This window comes from Salmo trutta, chromosome 21, assembly GCF_901001165.1.
Source record: "Salmo trutta chromosome 21, fSalTru1.1, whole genome shotgun sequence".
Lineage (NCBI taxonomy): Eukaryota > Metazoa > Chordata > Actinopteri > Salmoniformes > Salmonidae > Salmo > Salmo trutta.
The window spans coordinates 15,681,723-15,702,009 of NC_042977.1; the positions used below are offsets into that span (position 1 = coordinate 15,681,723).

General features: G+C 42.3%; 1 protein-coding gene across 1 annotated transcript; it reads left to right on the plus strand.

Moving 5' to 3' along the window:
- Window positions 1-1,693: 1,693 nt before the first annotated feature.
- frrs1a (ferric-chelate reductase 1a) lies at window positions 1,694-20,192 on the plus strand. The gene is made up of 16 exons (XM_029704495.1): window positions 1,694-1,876; window positions 2,852-3,050; window positions 3,403-3,542; window positions 3,691-3,785; window positions 3,921-4,068; window positions 6,647-6,829; window positions 6,917-7,015; window positions 9,036-9,183; window positions 10,507-10,620; window positions 10,845-10,960; window positions 11,041-11,127; window positions 13,984-14,081; window positions 14,466-14,524; window positions 15,170-15,313; window positions 17,960-18,042; window positions 18,431-20,192. Exons 1-16 carry the CDS (start codon window positions 1,868-1,870, stop codon window positions 18,521-18,523), a joined length of 1,815 nt encoding a protein of 604 aa, XP_029560355.1. The 5' UTR covers window positions 1,694-1,867; the 3' UTR covers window positions 18,524-20,192.
- The last annotated feature ends 95 nt before the right edge of the window (window positions 20,193-20,287 follow it).

Here is a 20,287-nt window from a genome sequence, read left to right on the forward strand (position 1 = left end):
TATCCAGGTAGCCGGAAAGTAGAGCATTGCAGTAGTCTAACCTAGAAGTGACAAAAGCATGGATTAATTTTTCTGCATCATTTTTGGACAGAAGATTTCTGATTTTTGCAATGTTACGTAGATGGAAAAAAGCTGTCCTTGAAACATTTTTGATATGTTCGTCAAAAGAGAGATCAGGGTCCAGAGTAACGCCGAGGTCCTTCACAGTTTTATTTGAGACGACTGTACAACCATCAAGATTAATTGTCAGTTTCAACAGAAGATCTCTTTGTTTCTTGGGACCTAGAACAAGCATCTCTGTTTTTTCCGAGTTTAAAAGTAGAACGTTTGCAGCCATCCACTTCCTTATGTCTGAAACACAGGCTTCCAGCGAGGGCAATTTTGGGGCTTTACCATGTTTCATCGAAATGTACAGCTGTGTGTCATCTGCATAGCAGCGAAAGTTAAAATTATGTTTTCGAATGACATCCCCAAAAGGTAAAATATATAGTGAAAACAATAGTGGTCCTAAAACGGAACAATTTACAGTTGATTTGTCAGAGGACAAACCATCCACAGAGACAAACTGATATCTTTCCGACAGATAAGATCTAAACCAGACCAGAACTTGTCTGTGTAGACCAATTTTGGTTTCCAATCTCTCCAAAAGAATGTGGTGATCGATGGTATCAAAAGCAGCAGTAAGGTCTAGGAGCACGAGGACAGATGCAGAGACTCGGTCTGACGCCATTAAAAGGTCATTTACCACCTTCACAAGTGCAGTCTCAGTGCTTTGATGGGGTCTAAAACCAGACTGAAGCATTTCGTATACATTGTTTGTCTTCAGGAAGGCAGTGACAGCTTTTTCATTTTTTGAGAGAGAAGTGGGAGATTCGATATAGGCCGATAGTTTTTTATATTTTCTGGGTCAAGGTTTGTCTTTTCAAGAGAGGCTTTATTACTGCCACTTTTAGTGAGTTTGGTACACATCCGGTGGACAGAGAGACGTTTATTATGTTCAACATAGGAGGGCCAAGTACAGGAAGCAGCTCTTTCAGTAGTTTAGTTGGAATAGGGTCCAGTGTGCAGCTTGAAGGTTTAGAGGCCATGATTATTTTCATCATTGTGTCAAGAGATATAGTACTAAAACACTTGAGTGTCTCCATTGACCCTAGGTCCTGGCAGAGTTGTGCAGACTCAGGACAACTGAGCTTTGGAGGAATACGCAGATTTAAAGAGGAGTCCATGATTTGCTTTCTAATGATCTTTTCCTCAAAGAAGTTCATGAATTTAGTAGTGTAAGTGAGTGGTTGCGTGCATAAATGTGATAATGAGGGGTTTTCAAAGGCGCCAGCGCGAACATGCCACAAACATGCCACAAACATGCCACAAACATGCCACAAACATGCCACAAACATGCCACAAACATGCCACAAACAAAATCTGTGTCTGCATGGAGAGAGTCTCCTTAATGAATGGGGAAGAGGTGCATTTATCCCGGGACACCCGAGCCCAGGTGTGTCCCATTTCGCTGACGACCCTCCCGGCTCCGCCCACCGACATCCTATTAAGGAAAAGAAGAGCAAAGTGAAAGAATTCAGACAGAGTGGGAGGGTCGTCACAATTTCCAACAACCAATGAGCAACTCTGCTGTAAATCCAGCGCATAACTTGAACATTGAGATTGCAGAAAAGCCAGTCTCTTTGGCAATGACAAGGAGTGGCAAGTGGAATGTTAGCTAAAGAGACCGGTACTCAGACTATGTAAGCCGTGCCTCTTCCCATACAAGGCAAGCCCACATTGGAGGAAGAACCGCCCAGGGCATGAGCTTTAAAAAGCCTTGCTCAGGTAATAAAACGCATACTATCCTTTTCGCAAGCAGTAAAGTATGCTGGAGGTGAGTACATGGTCCGAGATATGTCCTTTAAACTGTCGTTTGTCAGTTCCCATACTGTTTTCCATTGGTTTGAAATGACCACATGCTTTATTGGGATTACTTAAAGCTTACTGCTAGAATAGTATTTTTCATTGGTTTGCTCAATGCTATGTCTGTTAAAACTTTCACCGTCTTAGCATGTGGCACATTCAAGAGCCTAACTGAGAAATACACTATATATACAAAAGTATGCGGCCACCCCTACAAATTAGTGGCTTCAGCCATTTCAGCCACACCTGTTACTGACAGGAGAACGGTACCTGCCCCGATACATAGTGCCAACTGTAGAGTTTGGTGAAGGAGGAATAATGGTCTGGGGTTGTTGTTCATGGTTTGGGCTAGGCCTCTTAGTCCCAGTGAAGAAAAATCTTAATGCTACAGCCTACAATGACATTCTAGATGATTCTGTTTCCAACTTTGTGGCGACAGTTTGGGGAAGGCCATTTCCTGTTTCAGCATGGCAATGCACCCGTGCACAAAGGGAGGTCCATACAAAAATGTTTCGTTGAGATTGGTGTGGAAGAACTTGACTGGCTTGCACATAGCCCTGACCCCAACCCCATCAAACACCTTTAGGGTGAATTGGAACATTGACTGTGAGTCGGGCCTAATCGCCCAACATCAGTGCCAGACCTCACTAATGCTGTTGCTGAATGGACGCAAGTCCCCGCAGCGATGTTCTAAAATCTAGTGGAAAACCTTCCCAGAAGAATGCAGGCTATTATAGCAGCCAAGGGGGACCAACTCCATATTAATGCCCATGATTTTGGATTAAGATGTTTGACGAGCAGGTGTCCACATACTTTTGGTCATGTAGTGTATCTGCAAGTGCTACATTTGTAGGTGGTAATAATGGTTATTGATATAGCCATTGAACATATGCTTGCCTTCAAGGGTGTGTATTGGAGGGTTTTATTTGTATTTTGTCTTTTTTAGATGGGTAGGAGACTATGGACCATCCTGCTGTTAGTTCAGACTCTTTGTTTGACATCAGTTGATGCCTACCCTGATGGAAAAGTGACTGAATCCTGTGGGAGTATGATGCCAATACATGGTCATGCCCCCAATACCAGCCACTCTCCCTACACTCTGGCTGTCAATGTCACTAAATTCAGTTCTGGCGATTACATCCAAGGTAATGATGACAGTTTGTAATACGAGAGGAATATATTCAGCAATTCTTCAAGACAATGTGAATAGAAAGCTTCTTAATTGTTAACTCCAATGTATTTTGGAGTGTAACCTTCATCAGGGTATTTCCAAACAGAAGTAAAGAGGTTTGTGAATACATTTCACATCGTCTGTTTTTCTAGAGCTCCTGTATACAATAATCTGAGTAGAAACATACTAGGATCAAAAGAGGATGTGGGAAAATCCAGCAGACTAGATATCCACCCCTTTTATCAGCATTTTATTAAATTGGCATTGAAAGAATTGTTCTGGGTCCAACACAAGCACACTCCTACACTGTCATGTAATGTCCCTAGTTACCCTATCTGGAACGACATACTTTGAGGGATTCCTGCTTGAGGCTCGGAATGCATCCAATCCAGACTCTGATGCTGTCGGCTCCTTCATCCTGACCAATCCTAAAACCACACAACTGTTGAAATGTGGCCACACTGCGGTAGGCCTACTGACCTTTATGCAAATGGATTTATTTTAATTTGGCTTGGAATGAATCCTTCACAATGACTTCAGGTTACGCATGGCCTCAATACTCTACATTTCTTGCTATTTATTATAGTTATTTGTTTTAATTTGTTGCTTTTTAGGGTTCAGCTGTCAGTCACACAAGTGATGCCAGACAGACAAAAATCGTGGTAATCTGGAACGCTCCCCAAAACTCACCCGACGCTGTTGAATTTCTGTGAGTGTTTAGAGTTCATCTGCATTCCCTGTCTCACACATGCATTTCCATTACATGCTATGGTCATTTACAATCTACAGCAAATTCTAGCCTGAGTGTACAGTTAACAATGCATTTGTGTGTTTCTGAATTAAGTGTGACAGTAGTGGCTCATTTCAAGACTTTCTGGGTGAAAATCCCTGGTCCTGTTGTGTCTCAGAGTGGGGTAACTCCCATCCCACCTAAACCCACCACACCTTCCACTACCATAATGACTTCAACTCCCTCTGTGTTGCCCAAACCAGTAAGTCATACTTAGTCATACAGTGCATCCGGAACGTATTCATACCCCTTGATGATCAACATTTTATTACGTTACAGCCTTATTCTAAAATTGATTATAGTTTTTTCCTCATCACTGTACACACAGTACCCCATAATGACAAAGCAAATACAGGTTTAGACATTTTAGAAAATGTAGTTTAAAAAAAACAAATGAAATATCACATTTACATAAGTGTTCAGACGCTTTACCCAGTACCTTGTTGACGCACCAGTCACTATAGCCTCAAGTCTTCTTGGGTATGATGCTACAAGCTTGGCACACCTGTATTTGGGGAGTTTTTCCCATTCTCTGTAGATCCCCCTCAAGCTCTGTCAGGTTGGCTGGGGAGCATCACTTCACAGCTATTTTCAGGTCTCTCCAGAGATCTTAAATCGGGTTCAAGTCCAGGCTCTGGCTGAGGACATTCAGAGACTTGTCCCGAAGCCACGCCTGCGTTGTCTTGGCTGTGTGCTTAGGGTCATTGTCCTGTTGGAAGGCAACCCTTTGCCCCCAGTCTGGGTTCCTGAGCGCTCTGGAGCAGGTTTTCATCAAGGATTTCTGTGCTTTGGTCCCTTCATCTTTCCCTTAACCTGCCACGGAAAAACATTCCCACACCATGATGCTGCCACCACCATGCTTCACTGTGGGGGGGGGGGTGCGCGCGCAAGGTTTCCTCCAGATGTGACGCTTGGCATTCAGGCCAAAGAGTTCAATCTTGGTTTTTCATCAGACCAGAATCTTGTTTCTCATGGTCTTAGTCCTTTAGGTGCCATTTGGCAAACTCCAAGCGGGCTGTCAAATGTTTTGGTACTCAGATCTGTGCCTCGACAAAATCCTGTCTTGGAGCTCTACGGATAATTCCTTAGATTTCATGGCTTGGATTGCACTGTCAATATGTGGGACCTTATATAGACAGGTGTGCCTTTTTTAAATTTACTAGTGTTGGATTCCAATCAAGTTATAGAAACTTGGGACACATGACATATAGGAATCGGACGATATTAGCCAAAAAGGCCAACATCGGTATCGACCCAATGTCTAGTTTCACGCCGATGTCAAAGCCGTAAAATGTTGCCCTACACGTGCAACACAGCATTCCTAACCTAAACAATGTCTGCTGTGTGGATCGAGCAATCATTTGAAAGAGACAATTTCAGCAAGACAACTCGATTAACACTAATTTCATGGAATTCATTGCCCTTCACAATCAACCATTTTGTTGTGGGTGACGTTGGCTTTCACAACTAGTCAAGCACCGGTACACTAACGTTGCCAAGTGTGCTATTGTTCAGATGTTGCCCTACTGGAGTGACACAGTAATAGCGTCACTGCTATTAGCTTCGCGACATACTATGGAACACCGTTTGGGTCTTTGCGTGTCAAAAAAATATACATGTCAAATAACACTGATGCGTTAAATACATTTTTAATTTGACATGTCAAATAACAGTTCTATTATAATATGTTGTGTGTTTGGAATTTGCACATGCAAGCCAAGCGCCACCACTGCTATCAGTAGCACTGTCAAAGCTGTACAAAAGTCTGCAAACACTGGCCACGAATGATGTGTTTACAATAGTGTTGGTTAGAACGCATTATTAGTACCTAGCTAGCACCAATACAACCAGCCTGAAAACAATGACCAGTAGAAACTGCGGTCATTTTCACTATTCTTAGCAATGATTTAGGAGTCCTTGTGACTAAGTATTAGCTAGGTAGCCACTTGTTCGCCTATTGAAAATTAACTTCAGTTCATGAAAATAAATAGCTAGCCAGCTACTTAACCCTGTTGCCCAAAGCTAACATTAGCAGCAAGCTAGCTTAATCTGGCTAGTGAGGCTCGACCTGACCGGGTTATGTGTTGTGAAGCTAGCCACAATAGTGGAATTTGCGGTTTGCTTCAAAATAAAAGTACCTCTTTGAAAGTGATGCAGGTTACAATTAGTGGATTCATGCCATATTTAGACTAGACAAGGTTGGAATGTGAAGCAATGCAATGGGGTATCAGTCTACTCGGTGACACCCACAGAACACAACTGAAGAGTTTACGCAATTATTAGCATTGTAGTTATCTCGTGACTATCACCTCCCCAGTCAGCCTATTGTGTGTACTGACATTCATATTGCACTGTACAGCTTTGTAGCTAACTATATAGAATGCTTAAGGCGGCTGAATTTTAAATATCGGTATTTGTTATTTTTTTTTTGGCAATGAAAATATCGGGTATCAGCCAAAAGTGTCAAGGATGATCAATGGAAACAGGATGCACCTGAGCTCAATTTCAAGTCTCATAGCAAAGGGTCTGAATAATTATGTAAATGTCACTTTTTTTTTTCTTTAACCTTTTTTCATTTTGTCCTTATGGGGTATCGTGTGTAGACTGAGGACATTTTTTGTATTTAATCCATTTTATAATAAGGCTGTTCTCAATACTTTCCGAAAGCACTGTATAATGGACTATAAACAGTGTACATTACTATGTTTTGGTACAGAAACCCCCATTCATGCGCTGTCTTTCTCTCACTGTCTCTTTCTTGATGCCTCCTCCTATCTCAGTTCAGCTCAGTGGGTTGTGGCCAACAGAAGTCCTGCCTGTTGGACCCAGTGGGATGTGACCCAGAAAAAGATCCATCGTGCTTCTTCCTGTCGTTCGCCCCCAAGGGTCAGACTGTGGTGTTTGAGCTCAGTGGGCCCTCAGACGGCTACATTGCCTTCGCCCTCTCCCATGACACATGGATGGTAAGTTAGCATTGGTTGATAACTTGCTAGGTAAGTTACTGTAGCATTTATCTAACTATGCTTTTCCTTCCCTCATTCTGTTGATAGGGGGATGATGACATGTACCTATGTGTGAGGGATGACGGCTTGGTGGATGTGAGCGCAGCTTATGTCGAAGGAAGGTCCTACCCAAAGGAGGCCTCTGAGGTGAAACCCCACAGTATGACTTGAATTATGTCTCTACTATAGACCTACCTGTTGGGGTTCAATATTTTACAGATGTTCCAGCCAGAGAATAAATCACTTTTGTCCCGGGTAACCCGGTATTTCCCGCCAAAACCGGACGAGTCAATCCAAAGCATTATAATTAGGCCTATATCTGGATTTGATTAGCGCTTTGATCGAACTTTCAAGCCTGACGCTACCTGAGCCCTACATTAAAAACATGTCATGAGACCAAGCCAAAAAAAGACCATGATTGTGCCATTATCCAATACATACATGAAATATAATGGGGCCTATTTGTATGTTTAGTAGGCTGATGCATATACCTTTCATAAAAATTCCCCTGATAATATCCTACCCTCATTCTTTACTTGCTTTCAATAGTTAAATGATATACCTTTTGATGTTCTTAGCTTCAATATTCTAATAACATCCTTGAATAATATAGGACTAGAGTTTGATGCAGAAGGTGTTCACTTCTCTTCACGAAGATTGAATGGATGTGGGTTTCAATAGATCACTTGCGCAGCTGCGCCAGAGCACTTTAATTAGGTCAGGTGGAAATGTCTGACAGATGTCAACTCATTAGAAGGAGGAAATCGCCACCGCCTGACCTTGTTGCTTTCTCTTCCCCCAACTCTGTCTAATTCAGCTGTTCTGTGCGTCCACGAATCAACGTAAGTCCACAGACTGTTGCCTTTCATGTTACCTTTCATCTGAACTATCATCTCAGAGGAATTAGTCGGGCAACTAGTCGGATGTGTCCGGTCCTTTACCTGGACCTCCACTGATCTAACACGACCATCGGTACCAGGCATGGTCTTGGTGATGTGGCCCACCGGCTGGGAGGCTCAAGACAGTTCAGGGTCCATTATCGTTACTACTTGGACAGTGTCCAGGCTGGCTGTTTCTCTCCGCCATTTCCCTCTGTGCAGTAGGCTTGGTAGGTAACGCAGAATGACTCGGGCCAAGAACTGGCTCTGCCGCCACCAGCGTCTGCCAATGAGGCTGGTATCAGCATGCATGGCTTGAGGAAGTGAGTTGTCTCGGAGCAGATTCCGTGTGACCGGATCTGGGTCAGCGACGTCTGCGGTGAGATATCCCAAGGGTTTGGAGTTCAGTATCCCTTCCACCTCTCACCTGTCTTTGGTTCAGTCTGGCTCGAAGGACCATTGTAAGATTATTGGAATCTGTGGGTAGCTGGACAGGCAGGATCACTGACCATAGTGAAGGTGATCAGGTGGTTAAAGGAATTCCTGCCTCAACCTCCTCCATTCCTCTCAGTCACCTGACCCGTGACCACCTGTTCACCTTCACTATTGTCAGTCATCCTACCTGTCCATCTACCCACAAATATTCCAATCTTACATTTAGAATAAAGAAAATAAGGTGACCCCCGAAAGCCAGATGGAGATGGGTAAATCAGACATTCCTTCGGTCTTCATATTACTGTAGCATAGACTATGCTGCTGCAAATGTAGACCTGTCACAAGAAAAAAAAGTTACCATCATGAGATGATGGGTCAGAATGCATTGTGAACTGCGCCCCATACTGAGATGGGCTGTCTGTCCCCACCCTGAGTTGATTTATCATGCAGAGGCCGTAGAGAAGCCAGATTTAGACATTGCATATAATTTAACGGTTCCATTTCACGCCATGCTGTTCATAAAAATAATTTATTTACCGGTTTCTTGCAGTTATTTATCCCGGGAAAAGGGATTGGTTTTGGGTGATAAATCCCGGTTACCCTGTTCCCGTCATTCAACCCTACTACCTGGCCTCTAGTTGAGCCAGGTTTATGTGTAGCACTGTAACTATTGTATGGCTGACTTGGCGACAAGCTATAATTTATTGAATGCCTGAAAATGAAACCTTCCTCAGTCAGCATCAACTCATCAATATGAGTCATAATAATCAAACATGACTATGACTTATTAGATCAGGCATATTATAATCATTTATTTAAACAGAGTATGGACATGCCATTTCCTTTTCCTATAGAATGTTCTTACAGACGTGGCCTGGAGATTGGCGGATGGAGTCATTCAGTGTCGGTTTCGTCGACAAGTTCTTGTCCCACAGGACCCAACCCGGTTTAGTCTGGACGCACCGTATTACCTGTTCATGGCATACGGTGAAGCTGAATATGGTGAGTTGCAATATGATATACGATCATGGTATGGTTTTGTACCTGTCCATTAAGATAATGTTCAATATAACAAGAGTAACCAACAACCAAAAAAAGGGCAGAATGCAAAAATCATATTGATCAAATTTGAGCATACAGGTATAGATTGGACCTGTGATATAGTTTTTATTGTAGATGTGTGCTGATTTGAAATCAAACCTCTTAAGCCCTGGTTCCACTGGCACTTAAAATTAGGGCCAAATTCAAGCTGTTCAAATGGAATTCTCATTCGAGCTGGTTCGGGGGAAACCCGGGCCAGCACAGCCCATTTTTCACAATTGGTGCGGACTCAATTAGAATTTGGGCTAGTGACACCTTTACTATGCAACCACCAGCTGATCACTGCTGGATGCTGACACAACAAAGTACTTAAGTAAAAAATTGTTTTACTTTAGATTGGATCTGTGATATAGTTTTTATTGTAGTAGTGTTGGGGTACTGGAAAGGTCTTTCACACATTTTAATAGCTAATTACTGTACAAGAAAGGGCTGTATTGCAAATTGTTTCCTTTATTACATCCATTAGCAGATTGTCTTTTGCATACATGTACATCATAAAATATAAAGTCAACTTCAGACCTGGTTCTTTAGGATCTAAGCTCCCTGACTTTACTCTAGTTATCGCGTAGTTCACAAAAATGTCATGTGGAGTGTTATCTGTCAAATGAGGTCAAGGAGTTTGTTTTGAGGTTGGCTTGTGTTATTGCCCTCAGGGTAAAGTCTCATAACAAACATTTATTTCACATTATTGTTTAATGACACCCAAGCTTCCGCAACTGGCTACCATGACAGTAAATGTCAAATCAATCCTGTGGTATAAAATGTGTTGCGATTGAGACGTTCTATCATTTTAGGTGCATTGTGAAAAAAGAAAATACTTTTCCCCTTAATGATGCCTTTATGACGGAAATGATAAGTGACAATATAGATGAGAGGTTTGAGGGTTGAGAAGCAAAGTATTTAATGCTGGCTCTGAAATGACTTGTTGTCACACAACAGCATGCATCCTTTTAACTGTAGGCAATATTTCTATAGCTGGAGTCTTCCTGTTTATATCCCACTGAGCACATGTCAATTCATCTTTTCCACATTGGTTTAACTTAATTTCATTGTTTCCATGTCATTTCAATCTTGATTCAACCTTTGTGTTCCCAGTGGAATGTCACTTTCACTGGCACATCCGTTGTATGTCACTCATGGTGACATACTACCTTTATGAGAAGCCTATAGCTACTGTAAGTGACTTGCTGCTAACTTGTCTCTCTCTCAAACCATTGTTTTGAGGCGAGGTGCACAGGCATGTTCGCCAACCCCTCATATCCTCACAGCAGTCGGTCATCAACGGCCCAGCAGAGATTCTCAATGGCTCTCGATCACCACTTCTCATGAAATTTCACAGTGAGTAGACTGGAGACTGAAAATGATAGGCAAACAAATGTAGAATTCTGTAACTACATAAAACCAACATTCAGTTCTATGCGCAATACCATGTCAATATGTCATGTCAGACGGGTCCACAATTTGATACATACAGTATTTCATGACTTGATTTATGAATGATTTTAGCTCCTCTAAAAGTTGTGGTCTGATTCCCATCTGTAATACCTGTTTTGTAATATCAGGCATTCTGATGTTAATTGCCTGGATGTTGGCTGGGAGCACAGGTACTTTCCTAGCCAGCTACTTCAAGCCTGATTGGCCAGAGAGAACACTGTTTGGTCAGAGAATTTGGTTCCAGGTATGTGAAAGAAACAAAGTATTTACATTGCTGTCACTGCTTAAAGGTGATAAGCATCAACGTGTCCTGTGTTTGTCCAGGTGCATCGAGGGTTGATGATATTAACAGTGCTGCTTACCTGTGTGGCCTTCACTCTTCCCTTCATCTACAGAGGAGGTTGGAGTAAGGTAAGCTAGTAAGCATTAGCACACACAAAATCCCTCTTCTTTCTCATGCTTGTGATGTTATACACTGCCTTAATCTCATTTAGCCAGCAGAGGGCATTGCATCTTGTCAGATGAGGAGGATTTTCCTATTTTGAGTGCCTGACTATAATGTAACTGTCATGGACCGACTCAACCATTTCTATCTTAGAAATTTTTATGCAGCAGGGCTTTGTTTATGCTACTGACTGAATACTGTAATACATGTTAACTTGAACAGAGGCTTCAGCAGAAAAGTTGTTAATCGAATTTTATTTGTCACATGCTTTGTAAACAACCGGTGTAGACTAACAGTGAAATGCTTACTTACGGGTCCTTTTCCAACAATGCAGAGGTAAAGAGAAAATGGAAATAGTGACACGAGTAGGGTTGGAAACTTTACGGTAAAATTTCCATGGGATGTTAAACACGGACTTTTTCTAAAATTCATCAGAAAAGTTAGGTTATAACAGTGAACCTTTTTTTGTGGGATACACAAGGCAATTCTCGGTCTTGTGGCAGCTTTTGGTTAAACTATCCCCAATGGAATTGCAACCGTCGGCATGCACAGTGCATTCTTCCATCACATGTACAGCTGATTCTCAAGATCTTGCACACTAATGAGATGCAATTGAGCCCACACTACTACACTGTCTGAGCCAAGGACTACATGCTTTCTGGTAAGTTTTGATTACAATACTGTGTGGGGTGAATTTATTTTATGACATGCATGAGTTTTTAAATAGTAGCCTACAGCAGTGTTTAAATCATTTTTAACTTAACAATTTCTTCTAGTTAGTTTTTGCTACCATGTGGAATTTAGCTTGCTTGAGCCTGCTAACTGAGGAGTGTTTATCCACCTGTTTCTGTACAGGTTTCATTTTAAAACATTTCTTACAAGGGAGTTGTTTAATCTAACTGCTTAACGATCTGTACTTTGAATTGTGTTAACACTTTTTTTTCCCCTTCTAATCTTTACAGGAGAATGCCATTGGCAGTATTTGAGGTGTGGAGACATTGCACTGCAGCTAATGTAGAAGGAAAAGCTGGTTACATTTGCAAATACTGTGCCAAATCATGTGAAGAATGCAACAAAGGTGCAGAAACATCTGGCCAAGTGCATAAAGTTCCCTCAGCGCTCACAACAAGCAACCTCTGACAAAAGTCTCTACTTCTATTCGAGGTGAAAATGATGAATCCTACACCTTATCGATAGCAACAGCTCATGGTCATCCTGGAATCAGAAGTTTTTTTGACTCGATGGAGGAACATAGTCAGAGAAATGCGAGAAGTGAGAAGAATAAGAGCACCACATTGAAGCTGCCCAGCAACACCCGTTGGGGTGGTGTTGTCGTCATGTTTGACAGTCTCCTGGAGGGGAAGGAGTCTCCAAGAAATGGCCATATTAGTCTGCCAATATCGTTAGCCCCATCAAGAGGATCCTCCTGGATGATGTATTTTGGGAAAGTGGTAAGCAGCCTGAAACCTGTAGCCATTGCATGGATTGAGGGAGACAATGCCATCCTGTCTGATATTCACTCTGCTTGCAGATGTAAGAGAAATCCATACTGCCCTGCCCACTTCACTGTTGCTCCAAGCAGAGAACTGCAGTTCTGAAATGCATCAAAAAGCGTGAAGACTTCTGCCTGAAGCTCATACATGCTGCAGCGTACATATTGTACCCCAAGTATGCGGCAAGAGCATCCTGTCTGGTGCAGAGATCAAGAAGGCCTATGGTGTCATCGCTGCTGTGTCTCGCCACCTTGGCCTGGATGAGGGCAAGGTTCTTGCCAGTCTGACGAAGTACACTTCCAAGCAAGGGCTTTGGGTTGGAGATGCAATATGGCAGTTGTGCCAACATCTCATCAGCCACCTGGTGGAAGGGACTTTGTGGCTCTGAGGCTCTTTCCCCTGTTGCCTTCATCATCCTCCAAATCCCACCAACATCAGCCGCCTCAGAGCTCAACTGGTCCTTGTTTGTGAACACACGCAACAGGCTGACCAATACAAGGGTTGAACAATTCATGGCCATCCGGGCAAATTTGAGTGTCTTTGAGCCTGACAACGAGCCATACTCAAGTTTGGAAACTGATAGTGAAGATGAGGCCTCAGTCTGATGTTCAAGAGGTGGACTTTGAGGTCCAGGGAGAAGACATGGAAGCCTGAGAGGAAGACAACCAAAACTTTAGTTTCTAGACTATCATTTTACAGAAATGTTTGGGAGATGCAAGGGATCATTCAATATTCCCTTTTGTTCAGTGAAATCATCCCATGTGAAGAGTCAACTCATTTAAAGTTCAATTCATAACTAAATTGTTATATTTCTATTGGAAGGATTTAATCATTTGCAATTATGTCTACTTATAAGGTAAAAGGTTTCTGTCGCCATGTGATATGGTAGATATATCCATTGCAAAAACATCTACATTTAAATAGAATTAATATCAATTTGCATATATTTCCACAGAAAGTTTCCACCTGAATATTCCCCAAAATGTGCATCCCTAGACAAGGAATAAATACAGTGAAGAACAATAACGAGTAAAAAATAACATGGCTCTATACAGGGAGTACCAGTACTGAGTCGATGTGCAGGTGTACGAGAATTGAGGTAGCTATGTACAGATGGGTAGGAGTAAAGTGACCAGGCAACAGGACAGATAATACAGTAGCAGGGAGAGTGAGTGTGGTGTCAGTGCGTGTGTGTGTGCTGGGGTGTAAGTATGTGTGTACAAAAAGTGTCAATGTAGGTAGTCCAGGTAAAAAAGAGAAAGTTGTTTGATTGCATGGAGGGCTTTAGTGTTTAATACAGAGCATTTGTCTTTCTGGTGTCATCTCCAGCGTGCTGGGGCCCATCCCTACCTGGGATGTACTGTACTAACCCTGGCTCTCCTTCAGCCTATCATGGCCACTCTCAGACCTCCCCCTGACTCCTCCAGGTAAAGCCCTATCCACAGCCCAATTGACCACCAACCATCTCACATGGCTATACTCAAGTACTCTATACAGCAATGGAAGATTCTAATGCTGGAAATGCTTTGCTAAACTGCTCGTAAACATTATTACATAGACCTCATACAAAACAATTTAATACACACATTTGTTGATATTGAATTTAAAATATGTACATAAATAATTTGTTAACCTATTCCATCATCAAAATGTTTAACATTAAGTGCTACCATTACCCATACAATTAATGGATGGATTGTATATTGACTCTGGTGCCTTTGTTTTCTCTATCCATTCCATGGCTGTGATGTAAGTGTTATTCTATTATTAGCCTGTATTCTTAGCACTGATTAGCTGTTCTTTCTTTGCAGGAGGTGGGTGTTTAATTGGCTGCATTGGGGAGTTGGGACTGTTGCTGAGATTATGGCTGGTTAGTCAACCTTCTGGAAATTCTTCTGTTCTCTTAGTACATTTGATAGTCAAGCTAAATAACTTAATGCATACAAAGTCCTAATTTTGTCTTATTGAATGTCACTGTTGCTGAGTAGCTAGCTGATGAGGATCACTTCCCATCAGAGTAAATCCTGTTTAGGGCCAGGAGTTTTTCCTGACCATGTGACTTTACCAGGAAAAGCTCTGGGTCCTATCTATAACTAGTGGTGCATTCAAGGGCTGTTGGAGTTATCAGAAAAAAGTTTTACTTGAACAACCCAAGTCATTTCAAGATTTGCTTTTACCCGAGTGGCTGTTTCATTTCACCACTGACCTCACCTTTTCAATCAAAAGATGACGACAAATCAGTTTTTCAATCTTATCCATGTGGATAATGAAGGTAGTTTGACTGTATTGTCAAGCTAGCTTACTGTATTATTAGCAACGTTGGCTATCTTCTTTTAGCTAATTGTTCCAACTTCAAAAGCCCTTGAACACAATCATATCGGACCTTATTGGGAGGTTTCCCACTTCCGACGAGCATGTGAATGCAGCATTGGGCCCAGAGTTTTTCCTGGTCATGTCACATGGTCAGGGAAAACTCTTATCCCTTATGTGATACTCACTTCCTGTTGTGATGCAGTTGCGGCAATGTTTTTGGGGACGGGCCAGCAATCTGTGCTCCTGCCTCACTCCTGGCGCCTGGGGGTTCTGGCTGGGTTCCTGGCATGGGTCGTCCTCTTGAGGGTGCTTCTTGGGCTCCATAAAAAAGGCTACATTAAAACACGTAAGTAATCGGCCTGTTGATCTCCATTAGTTGTGACTTCAGTGAAGTTGAATCTTTCATCGGACTTTGATGTGCAAATGCATTACTTCCATTCTTGCTATATGGCAACTTATTGAATTCTTCAAATGAGCAGTTATTCAATCATATGATTAGTGTGTGTGTGTGTGTGTGTGTGTGTGTATATATATCTAGTTAAGACAATGCACACATCCTCCCATTTATTTCAACCTACATAACAGGTTATACAATGTATTCAGACCCCTTGACTTTTTCCATATTATGTTACGTTACAGCCTTACTCTAAAATGGATTCCATAGTTTTTTCCCCCTCAATCTAATCACATTACCCCATAATGACAAAGTAGAAACAGATTATTATTTTTTTATGTTTGTGTATATATTAGGAAATATCACAATATTGAGACCCTTTGCTATGAGACTTAAAATTGAGATCCGGTTTCCATTGATCATCCTTGAGATGTTTCTACAACATGATTGGACATGTGGTAACTGTGGTAAATTCAATTGATTGGACATGATTTGGAAAGGCACACACCTGTCTAGATAAGGTCCCACAGTTGACAGTGCATGTCAAAGCAAAAACCAAGCCATGAGGTCGACGGAATTGTCCATAGAGCTCCAAGAGGATTGTGTCATGGCACAGATCAGGGGAAGGGTACCAAACAATGTCTGCAGCATTGAAGGTCCCCAAGAACACAATGGCCTCCTTAAGTGGAAGAAGTTTGGAACCACCAAGACTCTTCCTAGAGCTGGCAGCCCAGCCAAACTGAGCAATCAGGGGAGAAGGGCCTTGGTCAGGGAGGTGACCAAGAACCCAATGGTCACTCTGACAGAGCTTCAGGGTTCCTCTGTGGAGATGGGAGAACCTTCCAGAAGGACAACCATCTCTGCAGAATTCCACCAATCAGGCCTTTATGGTAAAGTGCCATACAGAACCCACTCCTCAGTAAAAGGCACATGACGTGGGGATAGGGTCTAGTTTCCTGAATTTTCGCCTGACTGACGTGCCCAAAGTAAACTGCCTGTTACTAAGGTCCAGAAGCCAGGAAATGCATATAGAAAACACTGAAGTTTCTGTAACTGTTAAAATAATGTCTGAGATTGTAACAGAATTGATATGGCAGGTGAAAAACCAACCAGAATTGTTTTGAGGTCCCAGGCTCTTATAATGGAAAGCTATTGTTTCCAGTTTGCAATTCCTATGGCTTCCACTGATGTCAACAGTCTTTGTTCAAGGTTTCAGGCTTGTTTCTTGAAAAACGAGCAAGAATTGAGTTTTAGTGAAGAGGGCACCGGAACAATATCAGTCTTTCGGCTAATTACTAATTTTACTTTCCTATTGAACATTAATTTCGTATGAAATATTATAGTTTATTTACATTTTAGGGTACCTGAGGATTAAATGGAAATGTCATTTGACTTGTTTGGATGAAGTTTAGCAGTAGCTTTTTGGACTCTGTCTGCATGTTGAACGATTTGGATTACTGAAATCGATGGTGCCAACTAAACTGACTTTTTGGGATATAAAGAAGGATTTTATCTAACAAAACGACCATTCATGTTGTAGCTGGGACCCTTGGGATTGCAAACAGGAAGATTTTTCAAAAGTAAGTGATTTATTTAGTCCCTTTTTGTGATGGCTGTGCTGGTTGAAAAATGTTGATGTGGGGTGCCGTCCTCAGACAATCGCATGGTATGCTTTCTCTGTAAAGCCTTCTGTAAATCGGTCAACGCAGTTAGATTAACAAGAATTTAAGCTTTTTAAATGTTATAAGATACATGAATGTTTAATATTACGATTATTTTAATTGTGCTCCCTCCAATTTCACCGTTGTCGACAGGTGTCCCGCTGGCGGGATGCCTATCCCTAAGATTGAACTTTTTGGCCTGAATGCCAGGCATCATGTCTGGAGGAAACCTGGCACCATCCCTACTGTGAAGCATTGTGGTGGCAGCATCATGCTGTGGGGATGCTTTTCAGGGACTGGGCAACTAGGCAGGATCGAGGGAAAGATGACTGGAGCAAAGCCCAGAGATCCTTGATGAAAACCTGCTCAGGACCTCCGACTGGGGCGACGCTTCACCTTCCAACAGGGCAACGACCCTAAGCACACAGCCAACACAGGAGCGGCTTTGGCCCAACCAGACCCCAGACTTGAACCTTGTCAAACATCTCTGGAGAGAGCTGAAAATAGCTGTGCAGCGACACTCCCCATCCAACCTGACAGAGCATGAGAGTATGTGCAGAGAAATGGGGAAACTTCCCAAATACAAATGTGCCAAGCTTGTGTCATACCCAAGAAGACTCGAGGCTGTAATCGCTCCCAAGGTGCTTCAACAAAGTACTGAGTAAAGGGTCTGAAAACAATTGTACTCTAAATATGATATTTCAGTTTTTTTTATACTGTATACATTTGGAATGTGTGAACTTGTTTTTGCCTTGTCATTATAGGGTTGTGTGTAGATTTGAGCGGGAAAACTATTTTATCAATTTTATGAGGCTGTAATATAATATGGGAAGTCAAGGGGTCTGAATGCTTTCTGACTGCACTGTATGTGTTAATAGCCCATATGCTATTTTAGAAGCTATATTCCTTAAAGGTAAATCTTTTTTTCCTGTTTCAGGATTTTGTGACTTTGTTTCCAAAGCGAGTGACACTGATGATCAGCAGAGGATTCTTGCTGATGACTCAGAGGTCAGCACTTGGGTAAGGCCATAAGCACAGATTTTAAGGGTTCTCTGAAGCTTCAAAGTAATTTGAAGTGTAAAGGCCAGTAAGAAATCAGCTTTGAAGCCAGAGGTAGTTAAGATGGAACTCTTTTCTTGGACATGTTTTTATGAAGTCAGCTTTGTCTGATTAGGCCCTGTAGAAGCTATTTGATTGTTCTGGAGTAAATGTATGGGATTTACTAGCAACTGCTGGTCCAAAGTAATCTTGGCACCCAGAACCAAATCAACTGCTGGTTTTTAGCTACTCATTTGATATTAAGGCTGTCATGACAGATTGGTACAAACTGGCATTTTGATTTGTCTGAGATCATATGTGGATAATATTGTGCACTTGACATTTGAATGGTTTCTTTTTTTTTTCACAGGATGCATGGTTCAAAATCGTTGCCCTTCTTGCCTTTGTTATTGGGAATAGCGGGTTCCTGATCAGCTTCATTTACACCATCAGTGGATTGTGATGAATCTGTGAAGGCCCATTCCATGGTACATGACAACTCAATGGCTGTTAGAATGGTGGAGGATCCTGACTCTTATTCAGATTCAGGCCACAGGCAGATCAAAACACTGAACCAGATCTAAAGCTATAGATGGAGTGATAGGATATATAAATAAATACTGGATAGATTATCCATTTCACACATCAAAAGTATTTCTGCACTATTGATTTTGCACTAATGTTCTTATCCCAACTTCTCAGGGAAATGCAGTTGTACACTCAGCAGCCAGTTTATTAGGTATACCGTCCCGTTCACGAAAATAGATCGCTTCTACAGACAGTGAGTCACGTGGCCGTGGCTTAGTGTGTGTGTATATACACTGTAAAGCAAGCAGACAGGCATCGAGCACAGGAGGCTGCTGAGGGAGGACGGCTCATAATAATGGCCTGAACCGAGCGAATGGAATCAAACGCATGGAAGCCATGTGTTTGTATTTGATACCGTTCCACTAATGCCTCTCCAGCCATTACCACGAACCCGTCCTCCCCAATTAAGGTGCCACCAACCTCCTGTGGCATCGAGGCATTCAGTTACTGTTCGATTGAACATTCGAATAGGCAAAACGAGTGACCTAAGCGAATTTGAGTGGTATGATTGTCAGTGCCAGGCGCACTGGTACCAGTATCTCAGAAATGGCCGCCCTCCTGGGCTGTTCACACACGTGTCTAGGGTTTACCAAGAATGGGGCGACAAACATCCAGTCAGTGGCAGTCCTGTAGGCGGAAACAGCTCGACGTAAGCGGTCTGAGAATGGCAAGAATCGTGCAAGCTAACAGGTGGGCCACAAACATAACGGCGCAGTACAACAATGGTGTGCAGAATGGCATCTCGGGAACACGAAACTTGTCGATCCTTGTCATGGATGGGCTATTACAGCAGACCACCACACTGCTCCTATCAGCTAAAAACAAGACGCTTCATTGGGCACGTGATCACCAACACTGGACAACTGAGGAATGGAACAACATCACCTGATCTGACGAATCCCGGTTCCTGTTGCGTGCTAATGCTAATGGCAGAGTCAGGATTTGGCGTAAGCAGCGAGTCCATGGGCCCCATCCTGCCTAGTGTCATCGGTGTGTAGTGGTGTGGGGAATGTTTTCCTGGCATACATTAGGTCCCTTGATATCAATTGAATCCCACAGCATATATGAACATTGTTGCTGACCGAACCCAATAGAGGATCTTTGGGATGAGACGGAACTGGCTGTTGGCAGCACGACTGTACCGCCTTCCAATCTGCAGTAACTCTGATGCCTTCACGTTAGCATGGACCAACATCCCTGTGGAACGTTTTCCGACACCTTGTAGAATCCATGCCCCAAAGTATTCGGGCTGTTCTGGAGGCAAAGGGGGGTCTGACCCGGTACTAGATGGGTGTACCTAAACTGTCCGCTGAGTGTATATTGAAATGCATTATCTCAATACAGCCTTGTCCCATATGAGTTCATGTTTATTACATTACATTTTACATTTGAAGTGTTGCTGAATATATTTAAGGGAGAATGCACAATCTTAATGCTTAATTACAAATTCACTTTGTTTGAATTATGTGTGGGTCAGTTATGTTTCTGAAACAGAAGTTATCCTGTAGTATAATATCAGTAAATAAATACATTTGGAAAGTTAACTATCCCTTCCTGTGACTGTACATTTTATTGGATTTACAGCTAGCTTCCCAATCAACACACTGACAGGCACACGCATTTCTAGGTAACAGGAGTA

Coding starts and splice junctions, on each gene's coding strand:
- frrs1a (XM_029704495.1), top strand. Junction 6,830..6,916: donor TCTCCCATGACACATGGATG/GTAAGTTAGCAT, acceptor TTCTGTTGATAG/GGGGATGATGACATGTACCT. Junction 10,961..11,040: donor GTCAGAGAATTTGGTTCCAG/GTATGTGAAAGA, acceptor GTGTTTGTCCAG/GTGCATCGAGGGTTGATGAT.